Source organism: Schistocerca nitens, chromosome 1, assembly GCF_023898315.1.
Source record: "Schistocerca nitens isolate TAMUIC-IGC-003100 chromosome 1, iqSchNite1.1, whole genome shotgun sequence".
In the NCBI taxonomy this organism is placed as follows: domain Eukaryota; kingdom Metazoa; phylum Arthropoda; class Insecta; order Orthoptera; family Acrididae; genus Schistocerca; species Schistocerca nitens.
In genome coordinates this window covers 627,237,198-627,251,849 of record NC_064614.1, presented here as the reverse complement: position 1 = coordinate 627,251,849, position 14,652 = coordinate 627,237,198, and the positions used below count along the sequence as shown (strand labels likewise).

The 14,652-nt window shown below is 44.0% G+C and overlaps 1 protein-coding gene across 1 annotated transcript in view; it reads right to left on the bottom strand.

Annotated features, from left to right (window-relative positions):
• The window catches only part of LOC126236638 (leucine-rich repeats and immunoglobulin-like domains protein 1), a 113,191-nt gene that overhangs the window by 43,707 nt on the left and 54,832 nt on the right, over positions 1-14,652 (bottom strand). The window contains exon 4 of the mRNA XM_049946096.1: positions 12,773-12,859. Coding sequence (XP_049802053.1) covers positions 12,773-12,859 — 87 coding nt within the window. The remainder of the gene's footprint in view (positions 1-12,772; positions 12,860-14,652) is intronic.

Sequence of the window (14,652 nt, the reverse complement as noted above, 5' to 3'; positions counted from 1 at the left end):
CATATGTTTTGCGGCACCTTTAACAGAATAAGAGCATGTGCTATGTAAATGGGTTCGCACTGGCGCAAACTTTCTCACGTTGTAATATTCATATACTTGCTCCACGGTGTCACGATCTTCGGGGTCAGCATTCTCTCTAAGTATTTCAGCATATTAGTAGATTTTTGCGAGACGAAAAAGTTCACTTTATCTATAGCGTTGCCTATTTTTTACATTGTTCTCCTAACAGAGAGCAATAATCTGCGCTATTATATAGACTCTTCGAATCACTCTCAGAGCAAGACATGTAAAATACGAACACCTTATTTATAATCTTAATAATAATCCTCCCACGGCCTGGTTCCTTTTTCCTCCACACATATCAAACAGAGGAACAAAAAAAAAAAAAAAGGAAAGTAGATCCTATCTTGAGCTCTGACTGGAATAAATTCGTACTGAGAGAAAATGCTTTGAGAAGCTCTTCTCCCGTCAGGTGAATCGCAAGTAGCAATGTTCTACAGGAACTGTAACTATATACGTGGAATAAATAACATAAAATACTCTTCAATAATGTTTCTTTTCCTTCACTAACATCGGACGATGTACAAATACATCACATTTCAGTTTGCCGGATTTACGGAGAATATTCACATAACTGCTAATGACGTCAGTAAGGAAAAAGGCACTCTATTTCAATGATACCATTATAGTTAGTGAGTTCGACGTTGTCGAATATTAGGTTCGTGCATACACTGATCAGCCAAAACATTATGACCACCTACTTAATAGCTTGTTCGTCCATCGTTGGAACGAGATACCTCACTGATTCTGCGCATCGGGGATCCGACAGTTTGTTGGCAGGGTTGTGGAGGTTTGTGCCATTATAAACTCCTGGAAATGGAAAAAAGAACACATTGACACCGGTGTGTCAGACCCACCATACTTGCTCCGGACACTGCGAGAGGGCTGTACAAGCAATGATCACACTCACGGCACAGCGGACACACCAGGAACCGCGGTGTTGGCCGTCGAATGGCGCTAGCTGCGCAGCATTTGTGCACCGCCGCCGTCAGTGTCAGCCAGTTTGCCGTGGCATACGGAGCTCCATCGCAGTCTTTAACACTGGTAGCATGCCGCGACAGCGTGGACGTGAACCGTATGTGCAGTTGACGGACTTTGAGCGAGGGCGTATAGTGGGCATGCGGGAGGCCGGGTGGACATACCGCCGAATTGCTCAACACGTGGGGCGTGAGGTCTCCACAGTACATCGATGTTGTCGCCAGTGGTCGGCGGAAGGTGCACGTGCCCGTCGACCTGGGACCAGACCGCAGCGACGCACGGATGCACGCCAAGACCGTAGGATCCTACGCAGTGCCGTAGGGGACCGCACCGCCACTTCCCAGCAAATTAGGGACACTGTTGCTCCTGGGGTATCGGCGAGGACCATTCGCAACCGTCTCCATGAAGCTGGGCTACGGTCCCGCACACCGTTAGGCCGTCTTCCGCTCACGCCCCAACATCGTGCAGCCCGCCTCCAGTGGTGTCGCGACAGGCGTGAATGGAGGGACGAATGGAGACGTGTCGTCTTCAGCGATGAGAGTGGCTTCTGCCTTGGTGCCAATGATGGTCGTATGCGTGTTTGGCGCCGTGCAGGTGAGCGCCACAATCAGGACTGCATACGACCGAGGCACACAGGGCCAACACCCGGCATCATGGTGTGGGGAGCGATCTCCTACACTGGCCGTACACCACTGGTGATCGTCGAGGGGACACTGAATAGTGCACGGTACATCCAAACCGTCATCGAACCCATCGTTCTACCATTCCTAGACCGGCAAGGGAACTTGCTGGCCGGCCGAAGTGGCCGTGCGGTTAAAGGCGCTGCAGTCTGGAACCGCAAGACCGCTACGGTCGCAGGTTCGAATCCTGCCTCGGGCATGGATGTTTGTGATGTCCTTAGGTTAGTTAGGTTTAACTAGTTCTAAGTTCTAGGGGACTAATGACCTCAGCAGTTGAGTCCCATAGTGCTCAGAGCCATTTGAACTTGCTGTTCCACCAGGACAATGCACGTCCGCATGTATCCCGTGCCACCCAACGTGCTCTAGAAGGTGTAAGTCAACTACCCTGGCCAGCAAGATCTCCGGATCTGTCCCCCATTGAGCATGTTTGGGACTGGATGAAGCGTCGTCTCACGCGGTCTGCACGTCCAGCACGAACGCTGGTCCAACTGAGGCGCCAGGTGGAAATGGCATGTTAAGCCGTTCCACAGGACTACATCCAGCATCTCTACGATCGTCTCCATGGGAGAATAGCAGCGTGCATTGCTGCGAAAGGTGGATATACACTGTACTAGTGCCGACATTGTGCATGCTCTGTTGCCTGTGTCTATGTGCCTGTGGTTCTGTCAGTGTGATCATGTGATGTATCTGACCCCAGGAATGTGTCAATAAAGTTTCCCCTTCCTGGGACAATGAATTCACGGTGTTCTTATTTCAATTTCCAGGAGTGTATGTCTACGCATAGCTCATGTAATTCGCATAAATAACGGTCCGCTGATTTGCGCCTGATAGCGATTCAGATGAGTGCCACAGGATTTACATCAGGCAAATTTGGTCGCCGAGAAATCAATCTGAGTCCACTATAATGCTCCTCAAACCGCTGTACCAGTGTTCTGGCTCCGTGACAGGACAGTTATATCGCTGAAAGATGACAGCGCCGTCGGGAATGACTTAAGCATAAAGGGCTGCAGTTGGTTCGCAGCTGTCATCGAGTCTTCGATTACTACGACAGGTTCCATGCAAGCGCAAAATAAAGTCTTCCAAAGCATAATACTGCTCCCACCAGCCTGCGTCCGTAGCGCGCTGCAGGTTTCGAGGTGCCGTTCACCTCGATGATGGCGTTTGTGGAGACCACTATCGACGTGGTGTATAGATAATGTGATTCACCCGAAGAGCCGACACGTTTCCATTGTTCCACGGTCGAATCCCGATGGTCCCGTATCCATATAATCGTAACTGACGTTGTCGCCTCGTCACCATGTGAACACTTAGGGGCGGTCTGCTGCAGAGCTTCATGTTATACAATGTAGGGTGAATGGTGTGCTCCGAAACACTTGTGCGTGCACCAGCATTGTGCTCTTTCGGCAGAAATGCCATAGATCACCAGCTATACTACTTTACAGAGCAGACAAGACTCCGAACCTCACGTTCTGTGAAGAGACGTGGACGTCCAACCATTTAGCACCTAGTTGTTGTTTCACTGTCCATCTACCTCCTTCCGTAAATGATCACTACAATACCACGTGAACATTCGACCAGCTTCGCCGTTTTTGAGATAATCGTTCACAGGTTCTGCGTGATAATAATCTGAACCTGAACCTGAACCTGAACGTGAAAACAACCATCTATCAAATGACTTCATCTTACAAGAACTCAGAACCGCAATTCAGAAATGCAAAAATGGTAAAGCGCCTGGTCTAGACGACCTAATGATTGAGCAAATTAAACATTTTGGTCCCATCACGGAAAGATGGCTTCTGCAATTCTATAATGGTTGTCTGAAGCGGAAACAGATCCCTGCCATCTGGAGGAAAACTAAAGTTATTCCCTTACTAAAACCTGGAAAGGGTGCAGCTGATCCCAAGAACTACCGACCGATTTCGCTCCTTTGCCATTTGTATAAAATCTATGAAAGAATGTTGCTAAATAGACTCACTCCCATTGTTGAAAAACAACTCATACCTCAACAAGCAGGTTTCCGACCTGGAAAGAATTGTACAGCACAAGTCCTTAATCTGACTGAACATATTGAAGAGGGATATGAAAAAGGATACATTTCCGGGGCTGTCTTCGTGGATCTCACAGCAGCATATGACACCATTCAACATCGACAATTATTGCACAAAGTCTACTACATCACTAGAGACATTAATTTCACCAGAACTGTGCAGACACTTTTGGAAAACCGGCGATTCTATGTGGAGTTCCAAGGAAGAAAGAGTAGATGGAGAAGTCAAAGGAATGGCTTGCCTCAGGGTAGTGTCCTTTCCCCCATATTGTTCAATATATTTACAAATGACCAGCCTCAACCTTCTCTTACAAAGAGTTTCATCTATGCAGATGATCTTGCCTTAGTCACACAAGCCAGAGATTTTGACACAGTAGAAAACCAGCTTACTGTTGCTCTCAAGGACCTATCTGAGTACTACAGAGTCAATAACTTAAGACCGAACCCTGCTAAAACTCAAGTTTGTGCCTTCCACCTACGCAATCGAGAGGCCTATAGAAAACTTACAGTGTTTTGGGAAGATCAAGAGCTTGAACATTGTTTCTACCCCAAATATCTGGGTGTCACCTTAGATCGAACGTTGACCTACAGAAAACACTGCACTAACACTAAGCAGAAAGTTGCTGCTCGTAACAACATCCTGCGGAAGCTCACTGGCAGCGTTTGGGGTGCAGATCCCAAACTACTAAGAACATCAGCCTTGGCCTTGTGTTATTCCGCAGCTGAATACGCATGTCCTGTATGGTACAAGTCATCTCATGCAAAGCAGGTTGATGTGGCCCTGAACGAAACCTGCAGGACAGTAACGGGATGCCTCAAAGCTACACCTATTGATAAACTCCATAAACTAGCAGGTATTGCTCCTCCAGACATAAGGCGTGAAGTCGCAGCCAAACTTGAGAGACATAAAGCAGATCATAACACCGATCACCTGCTACATGGATACCAGCCACCAATTAGTAGACTCAAATCTAGGAGGAGCTTCATGAGAACTACTACACCCCTCACCGGTCGGACTGGAGCAGCCAGACTATCTCAGTGGACAGCAAAATCTGACAGTAATGATTGGATGACTCCTTCTGAGACCCTTCCTCCTGGTGGAAATCAAGTCTGGACAGTGTGGAAGTCTCTAAATCGGCTCAGGAGTGGCGTCGGACGAACTAAGGACAATCTGTTTAAATGGGGCTTTATGAAGGAATCTTCCACCTTGTGTGACTGCGGAGAAGAACAGACAACCAAACATTTAATTAACTGTCCTAGATGTCCTGTATCATGTTCCACACAAGAGCTTGTTGATGTTTCAGACAATGCTGCTGCCGTTGCACAATTTTGGGCTAATACCGTTTAGTTTGTTCTTTTATGATTTGACCTGATTTGTTATATTGTGTATATTGTAAATATTGTTGTAATGTTTTTGACTCGAAATAAATAAATAAATCTGCCCTTTGTCAAAGTCGCTTATCTCAGAGGATTTCCCCATTTGCAGCCCATACCTTTGCCAGGATGATCTCCTCTGCTCAAAAAAATGTTCAAATGTGTGTGAAATCTTATGGGACTTAACTGCTAAGATCATCAGTCCCTAAGCTTACACACTACTTAATCTAAATTATCCTAAGTACAAACACACACACCCATGCCCAAGGGAGGACTCGAACCTCCGCCGGGACCAGCCGCACAGTCCATGGCTCCAGCGCTCTAGACCGCTCGGCTAATCCCGCGTGGCGTTCTCCTCTGCTTACATACTTTTGTCGCAACGTCACGTAGGCGCAACGCGACCGGGTGGCATCCTACGTCTTGGTGGGCAGTAATCATACTGTTCTGGCTTATTAGTGAAATTCGTAGCGTTTTTCCATATGTTCAATAACCCCAACAGATCCACATAATAGTGACTTTAGTCATCAATCATATTTTATCCTTTACTATTTACTACTGCCAAAGTTTTTCGACTCAACGGTTGTAGAAAAGTCACATGGTTCCATCACTGAAGGAAGTTCCTTGGAAGTTGTACGATAGAGAGGGGAGAAGTTGAAAATCTGAGGGCGCAAGATCAGGTGAATAAGATGGGTGCGGATTGATACCCCGACCCAGCTTCTGTAATTTTATTTTTTTATTTACTTGTCCATTTATTTTTTTAGTCTAGTAGAACTCGGGCGGGCGCTATGTAGGACTAGCATCACTTCAGGCAGTCTTCCTGGTCGTTGTTCTTGGACTGTGTCTACCAGACGCCTCATTTGTTGACAATAAACGTCAGCCGTGGTGGTTACACAAAGGGGAAGCAATTCGTAATACAACACATAGTTCCTGTTTCACCAGATGCATAACATTATGTTATGAGTACGACGCAGGTCTTTTTTACGGGGAGTTGCTGCTTTGTTTGGCCGGCCGCGGTGGTCTCGCGGTTCTAGGCGCGCAGTCCGGAACCGTGCGACTGCTACGGTCGCAGGTTCGAATCCTGCCTCGGGCATGGCTGTGTGTGATGTCCTTAGGTTAGTTAGGTTTAAGTAGTTCTAAGTTCTAGGGGACTGATGACCACAGCAGTTGAGTCCCATAGTGCTCAGAGCCATTTGAACCATTTTTTTGCTTTGTTTGGGTTCAACCGTTTCTTTATTTTCCTTATGTTGGCGTAAAGGCACCATTTATCGTCACCAGTAGCGGTACAGGATAGCAACGGTCACTGTTGTTCACGAGCCATTTGATGACGAACAAGCAGAGATGCGTATATGACAACCCACTGATTTTTATGATTTTGGCTTGAGCATGCTGTACCCATAGATACGATTTTTGAACGTTCCCCACTGGATGCAAACGTCGCGCGACTTCCGGAATGAACACATTTGCTCACATCTGCCAGTTCTCGAATACTCTGCCGTGGATAATTGTAGATCAATGTGTTTAAACGATCTTCTTAAAACTCTAGAAGTATTTCTGAACGCGAACAGTCACTAATGTGAAAACAATCGTCCTTAAAACAAGAAAACACAGTGGAAATTCTACGGGCTGCCTCCATTGCTGCCACCCCTCTATTGAACGCAAACAGAAGAATATGTCGAAAATGTTCCAGTTTCTGCACTTCGTACTCCATTTTCCAGCGTCCATAGCTCCACTTATTATTTCAAAATGACAGAATGACAATATGTAAACTCAATTAGCAACAGTGAACTACAAATTAAAAATGACAATTGATAAATAAATTCATATCAACCGGAATAACAACATGAAAAACAAAAACACTAAGAACCAACCTAATAATATCAGTGACACCACCGGTATATATAATTTTTCCTAGTTTAATGAATAAAGATATTTAAACTGTTATATAACTATGCCACCTTAAAGTAACTGAATTTTTTTTTTTTTAGGTGGGGGGGGGGGGGGGGGTAGGGCAGTGTGTCATGCAACATTTTGTAATGCTACTACGATCTTGTGAATTATTTAGAGGATTGGAACATCCTACATTATTTCATGTGAAAAAAATCAGAACGTGATCAGCTTTGTGATTTTGCCAGTATGCATCAAATAAATGTCATCTCTCAACAGGACTCGCATTCTGTTCCGTAGAAACTTAATTGTTTGTATAGATGGTAATAATTTCGCGTGGCTCCGTGGACTGGTGCAAGTCTTTCTACTGGACGCCACCTCGGCGACTTGCGTCTACTTAGACTGCCGCAACTGTCCTGGCGAGGGAAGAGACCTACAGTTTAACGTGGAATCCGAAGCACATGCTGTGTCTGAAGGCTCCTCACATCGCTGAGAGGTGATGGCTAGGTTGAAGCGAAGACCGAAAATCCATGGTCCGGCCGAGGTCCGATCTCGCGATCTCTAGAGTTCCAGGAACCGAATTCACAGTTTTTTAAAAGATGTTTCTTCATCGTTCCTCTCTCTTCTTCTTTTTCTTTCCTTTTTCTTCCAGTGGTTTTATGCGGATGTCGAATGACACCATTCAAATTCCATCGATGAGATTTTAAGCCAGTTTTTTGTTATTACGAAGCGTGACCAGTCCCTGGACGGAATACGCTGCCCAGTTGCGCCGAGTCTAGACCGCCAGGCCCGACAAGAATGTAGATGGTTCATCTATGGGTTTTGATGTGTCGAGTTTACGAGTTATATATGACATGTATGACCGTGGCTTTTAATTGTATTGAATTAGTAACTTAAATTATTTACACCGCCAAGCGTCTGCGCACCATTCACATAAGTTTCAACTTGATAACTCTACACACTCTTGATAAAAAGGCGTCTTAACAGACGGACAGACAGACAGCGTATGGTGACAATTTTTTTCTCTTGCATGTAACTCCAAATTAACAATTTTCGAATTTTTCTTTTAAAAGTACTGTAAAAACTCGCCTATTGCCAAATTTTATGATTCTAGGTCAATGGAAAGTACCCTACTGGTTCTGATGAATGAGTTTGCGATTATCAAAATATGTGACATAATTGACCGTTTCTTTTGATTACATTGACTTATTCGCCACCAAGTGGTCGTAGGGCTTAGTACCCGACGTAAATTTCAACCCGATACCTATACCAGTTTCTGGGAAACAGATGTCTTAATAGACCAACAGACAGACAGACAGATGTACGATGAAGTCATCCTATAAGAGTTTCCTTTCTACCGTCTGAGGTACGGAAACTTAAAAAGCATGCACAAAGAGTTTTTTACAGTAAATAAAGTAAATTTCTGAATTATTCCATCCACATTTATTTACCGTGTATCTTACACGGCTTCAACTAAGCATTTCGAAATTGATGTTTACTACATTCTCCGCATGTAATATGTTTTTAAAAATTTCGAAGTTACTTATTTTAGAATGAGGTCTTGTAAGCATAAGAAAGGTCACGAACTAAATAATATTTTGTACATCCACAGTTCCTATTTTTAAATCCTAAATATGAAAAAGTTAAATCAGGCAGAAATGGAGGGCTCCACTAACGTCATACTTGTACCACAACCAAAAAATATGCAGGATAATATTATTAAAATTTTGTGGCACCGAAACTTGATGACCGCCTCGCTAAAATGATTTTTTATGTATTTTCCAAAGATGACGTAATATAGCTACAAACGTTTCAGCTACTATTGTACGCAGCCTTCATCAAGATGTCTTCTTGTGATGAATGATACCAACATTGGTAGCTGAAATGACTGTGTTTTTATCACATCTTGAAGCGGTCACACACGAATTATATGTGTAACAGCTCTCCAATAGTAAACCTATCCCTACTGATGTATATCACATTGACGTGCAACTAACACTGTCGGAAACCAAATGCGAGACAGAACTGAACATTACTGAATATGAGCTTGGGATCAAGGAGTTAAGCAAGCCTTACTGTTATCGGCAGCGATTTCTATGAGTCAATGGAACAAGTTTGTTTCCAAACAAGACATAAAGCACGTATCATTGAGATTTGCACATTTGCGCAGCTATTTTCAGTACAATTCAGACTGGAAGATACATGTGAGTAAGAAATGAACTGAAACGTCATTACCGTGTGACGAGACACAGAAGATCACTGGTACCGTACACCAAAATACTCATAAAATACCTCTGAAGAAGCTCCAAAATCTTGATAGTAATAACTTCTGAGTCACTAGATCGCGTGTACTCTTGTACAGGCTTCTTCAATGCTTGATAGTTCTATCTCCTGGGATATTCTACAAAATTCCGTTGGTGTTCCTGGTTGGCTGAACACCGTCTAAAGGGATTTGTCACTTATAAAATACCATTTCCTCGCGCTTTTCAAGAGAAGTAGAGCTACTGGGCAAACGTCTTCAGTCTTGGTGGGCTCATCATTGGGTCAGTACTGAAAGCAGGTACTGAAACAGAGGGGGACTCCAAAATATTATTGTTATGCCATCTTGATTGTTTTCCGGTAGTTGGTTATGTTCGTCGCCTGTCGTGACTGGGTCTCTACTCCGTGACAACGGATAACCATGAAGATGGGTGGCGGCTGTCGTCATCTGTACGAAAATTGTACACTTTCTTATTTATTTCAACTGCTACATGGATGTTATTCCTACAAATATTACTTTCGCTGAATAGCACTCATTTGTGACTCACGTTCATAATCTGGTCATAGCATTGTTGGTGATCCGTTAGCTCTGCGCGGCGTTCGTCCTTTTCAACCGCTTTTTTTATTAACCTTCCAGTTTAGCCCATACATAGTTTAGCCCATACATACTTAGCCACAGAAAGTTAGCTGTAGTTTGGAAGGCGTTTTCTGTCCTGTGTTGGCTGAAGACTGTACTCCGTATACCATTCTTCCGAAGCATTCTGCATATGCGACCGGTTACTCAAGAAATAATCTGTAACCTTACAAAAAGTGAGGGAGGTCCTCGTTCTTCTTCTTTGGGTTATTATTGTTAACGCCTCCCTATTTACGATAAGGTTATCATAGCCGTTAACCATCAATGTTTCCCTAAGGAAAATTAGCTCTGATGGCTAGCTCGTACTGTCACTAATGCGGAATGCACGCGAAGATAGTGTCCTCGGAGCGACTTGCTTCTGGGCTGGCTGGTGGTGTAAAGAGGCTTCTAAACACCTGTTTGTCTTGACAGCCTTCATACACTCTCTGTGGCCTAAGGTACCGTCAGAGTTGCACATCAGCACATCTAGGAAGAGGAGAACGACTTCACTTTCTGTCACCATGGTGAAGTCGATTTTTGGATGAATGCTGCTGATAAAATCGTGAATTCATGTCATTCTTCCCTGTTGTCACTGTGCAACAAATTTGTCATCCACATAGCGAAACCAACAAGACGTATTCAGTTCCGCGTTGCTTAAAGCTTTCTGTTTGATGTGCTCCATTGAAATATCAGCTGTAAAGATGAGGCCAAACCGACTCCGTCACATTGCTCATTAAATACCCCTTTACCCACAGTTCAGTCGCATTAATATGACAACCTGTCAAAAGCCTGAATACTCACCTTTTTAGCGCTGACCTCTGCGAGATGTGCAGGAAGAGAATGACGTCCTGGAAGGTATCGACTGGAAAGTGAAGCAGTGCCGACTGCAGTGTCATGACCATCTGCGCTAGGTGCCCTTCGCATTACGCACATACACTGCGGGCCGTGTGACACGTTGCACTGTCCTGCTGGTGGACGCCATCGTGCCGAGGCTGCATGTACGGTTGGACATGGCCCACAAGAATAGATGCGTACTTGTGTAGATCGAGTGTGGCTTCCAGAATGTAAAGATCACCCAGGGAGTGGCGCGAAAACATTCCACAGACCATAACGCTCCCGCGATTGTTGCAGGGTGTTTGATTTAAAACATTTCGCGTTGTACACGCCAACGGCCATCTGTTCGACGGAGCGTAAAACGTGACTGATCTGGAAAGGCCACTTGTCGCCACTCAGTGAACGTCCAGCTGTGGTGTTGGGGCGCCAATTCCAGTCAGAATTCAGGTGCATGAACCAGGCACCAGCTGCGGAGGCCCAATAAGCGGCAACTTTCTCCGAAAGGTCGTTGAGCAGACGCTGTTGGCAGCCCCCTGGATCATTTGGGTGGTCAGTTGCATATCAGTTGCCCGTCTGTTTGCCTATAAATATCTCCGCAGCCATCATTCGCTACTGTTATCTACTGTGAGAAAATAAAATATATATATATATCGCATCAGTGGCCAGCATATTATCTGGAAACTTAGGTATTCAGCGCTCTAACCATCAACTGCAAAGTGACTAAGGCTGTAGTTGATGCGAAAGTGGTTGACATGGTCCCTATATATATATATATATATATATATATATATATATATATATATATATATATATATATATATATATATATATCGCATCAGTGGCCACCATCAATGTTTGCCTAACGAAAATTAGCTCTGATAGCTTGCTCATACTGTCACTAATGCGGAATGCACGCGAAGATAGTTTCCTCGTGGCTGGTGGTGTAAAGAGGTGTCTAAACACCTGTTTGTCCCTATATATATGAATCGTGCCAACCCATTCCGCATCAACTACATCCTGAAGATGGCGCATTGAAGCGCCGAAACTGATTTCAACAAAATAAATAAAATGATAGGGAAGGCTATAGGAATTTTATTTTCTCAGATTAATAAACGGTCGTCGTCTCAACTTGCTCCTGTCAGAAGGATGCACGTACAAAAACTGTTGTCTATGGCCCTTGGTCCACCACTTGGTGCCAGTTTTCCGTAGCGCCATTTTGCCATGCACGGTATAGTTTAATCACGGCATCAAATGGTTCAAATGGCTCTGAGCACTATGGGACTTAACGTCTGAGGTCATCAGTCCCCTAGAACTCAGAACTACTTAAACCTAACTAATCTAAGGACACCATAGACATCCATGTATCACAGCGGCGCCGGGTTTCCCATGTTAACCGTTTTGGAAATGCTCCCATCCTTGAGAAAGCCAATGATCATGCCCTTCTGGACGTCAGATAAACTCTGCGTTTCTGCATTACGACGACTGCACTGTTTTCTGAGTCCCCCCGATACGCTTTGAATACCCTGCACTGTTAGTGCTGCCACCTACCGTATGAGAGTGATTATTACAGTTTGACTCCGAACATGAGTGGTAGTCACATTAATGGGACTTGACTGTGTATTTAAAACAGCTCGGCGACATGTCCACCAGATCACACGTACCTGTCAGTGGTGGTCGCGTTCATCATTTAGAGATAGTTGAATGCCTGTTTAACTTAGTCCTCCACATTACAAGTACCGTGGGTATTATTTGTTCACTATAGGCCTGTTTATGACAACTCTATATAACTAACGACTTCTATAGTCTCCTCCTGTAATAACTGCAGAAGCACTAAGCGAAGAAATTTAATTGCCCTAGTTACAGCAGCTACAGGATTTATAGCTAATTGGCCCTGCATTCAAGCAATATCACAAAGAATATCCAATTGTGTACCTCTTGCAACTCATCAGCTAGCGGCGTTGTATTTGCATTTCATAATATAATCTTGAATACAATTTGTCCTACAGTATCGTAAATTAAATCTGTATGAATTCATAGTACTACCTGCAGGAAGAGCTCGGCGAGGTGGCTTGTTTTTTCCAGAAAAGCATGTGGTACCTCCATCAGCTTATTGTGGCTCAAATCCAGCTCCTGTTAGGAGACAACAGTTAACAATATTAGCAACAGCATTTTACATATTAAAACATGTATGGTGCCTATTACTTTGACGCAATGCACAGAAAAACGTATTGTTGTTGTTGTGGTCTTCAGTCCTGAGACTGGTTTGATGCAGCTCTCCATGCTACTCTATCCTGTGCAAGCTTCTTCATCTCCCAGTACCTACTGCAACCTACATCCTTCTGAATCTGCTTAGTGTATTGATCTCTTGGTCTCCCTCTACGATTTTTACCCTCCACGCTGCCCTCCAATGCTAAATTTGTGATCCCTTGATGCCTCAAAACATGTCCTACCAACCGATCCCTTCTTTTAGTCAAGTTGTGCCACAAACTTCTCTTCTCCCCAATCCTATTCAATACCTCCTCATTAGTTACGTGATCTACCCACCTTATCTTCAGCATTCTTCTGTAGCACCACATTTCGAAAGCTTCTATTCTCTTCTTGTCCAAACTAGTTATCGTCCATGTCTCACTTCCATACATGGCTACACTCCATACAAATACTTTCAGAAACGACTTCCTGACACCTAAATCTATACTCGATGTTAACAAATTTCTCTTCTTGAGAAACGCTTTCCTTGCCATTGCCAGTCTACATTTTATATCCTCTCTACTTCGACCATCATCGGTTATTTTACTCCCTAAATAGCAAAACTCCTTTACTACTTTAAGTGTCTCATTTCCTAATCTAATTCCCTCAGCATCACCCGACTTAATTCGACTACATTCCATTATCCTCGTTTTGCTTTTGTTGATGTTCATCTTATATCCTCCTTTCAAGACACTATCCATTCCGTTCAACTGCTCTTCCAAGTCCTTTGCTGTCTCTGACAGAATTACAATGTCATCGGCGAACCTCAAAGTTTTTACTTCTTCTCCATGAATTTTAATACCTACTCCGAATTTTTCTTTTGTTTCCTTTACTGCTTGCTCAATATACAGATTGAATAACATCGGGGAGAGGCTACAACCCTGTCTCACTCCTTTCCCAACCACTGCTTCCCTTTCACGCCCCTCGACTCTTATAACTGCCATCTGGTTTCTGTACAAATTGTAAATAGCCTTTCGCTCCCTGTATTTTACCCCTGCCACCTTCAGAATTTGAAAGAGAGTATTCCAGTCAACATTGTCAAAAGCTTTCTCTAAGTCTACAAATGCTAGAAACGTAGATTTGCCTTTTCTTAATCTTTCTTCCAAGATAAGTCGTAAGGTCAGTATTGCCTCACGTGTTCCAACATTTCTACGGAATCCAAACTGATCTTCCCCGAGGTCGGCTTCTACCAGTTTTTCCATTCGTCTGTAAAGAATTCGCGTTAGTATTTTGCAGCTGTGACTTATTAAACTGATAGTTCGGTAATTTTCACATCTGTCAACACCTGCTTTCTTTGGGATTGGAATTATTATATTCTTCTTGAAGTCTGAGGGTATTTCGCCTGTCTCATACATCGTGCTCACTAGATGGTAGAGTTTTGTCATGACTGGCTCTCCCGAGGCCATCAGTAGTTCTAGTGGAATGTTGTCTACTCCCGGGGCCTTGTTTCGACTCAGGTCTTTCAGTGCTCTGTCAAACTCTTCACGCAGTATCTTATCTCCCATTTCGTCTTCATCTACATCCTCTTCCATTTCCATAATATTGTCCTCGAGTACATCTCCCTTGTATAAACCCTCTATATACTCCTTCCACCTTTCTGCCTTCCCTTCTTTGCTTAGACCTGGGTTTCCATCTGAGCTCTTGATATTCATACAAGTGGTTCTCTTCTCTCCAAA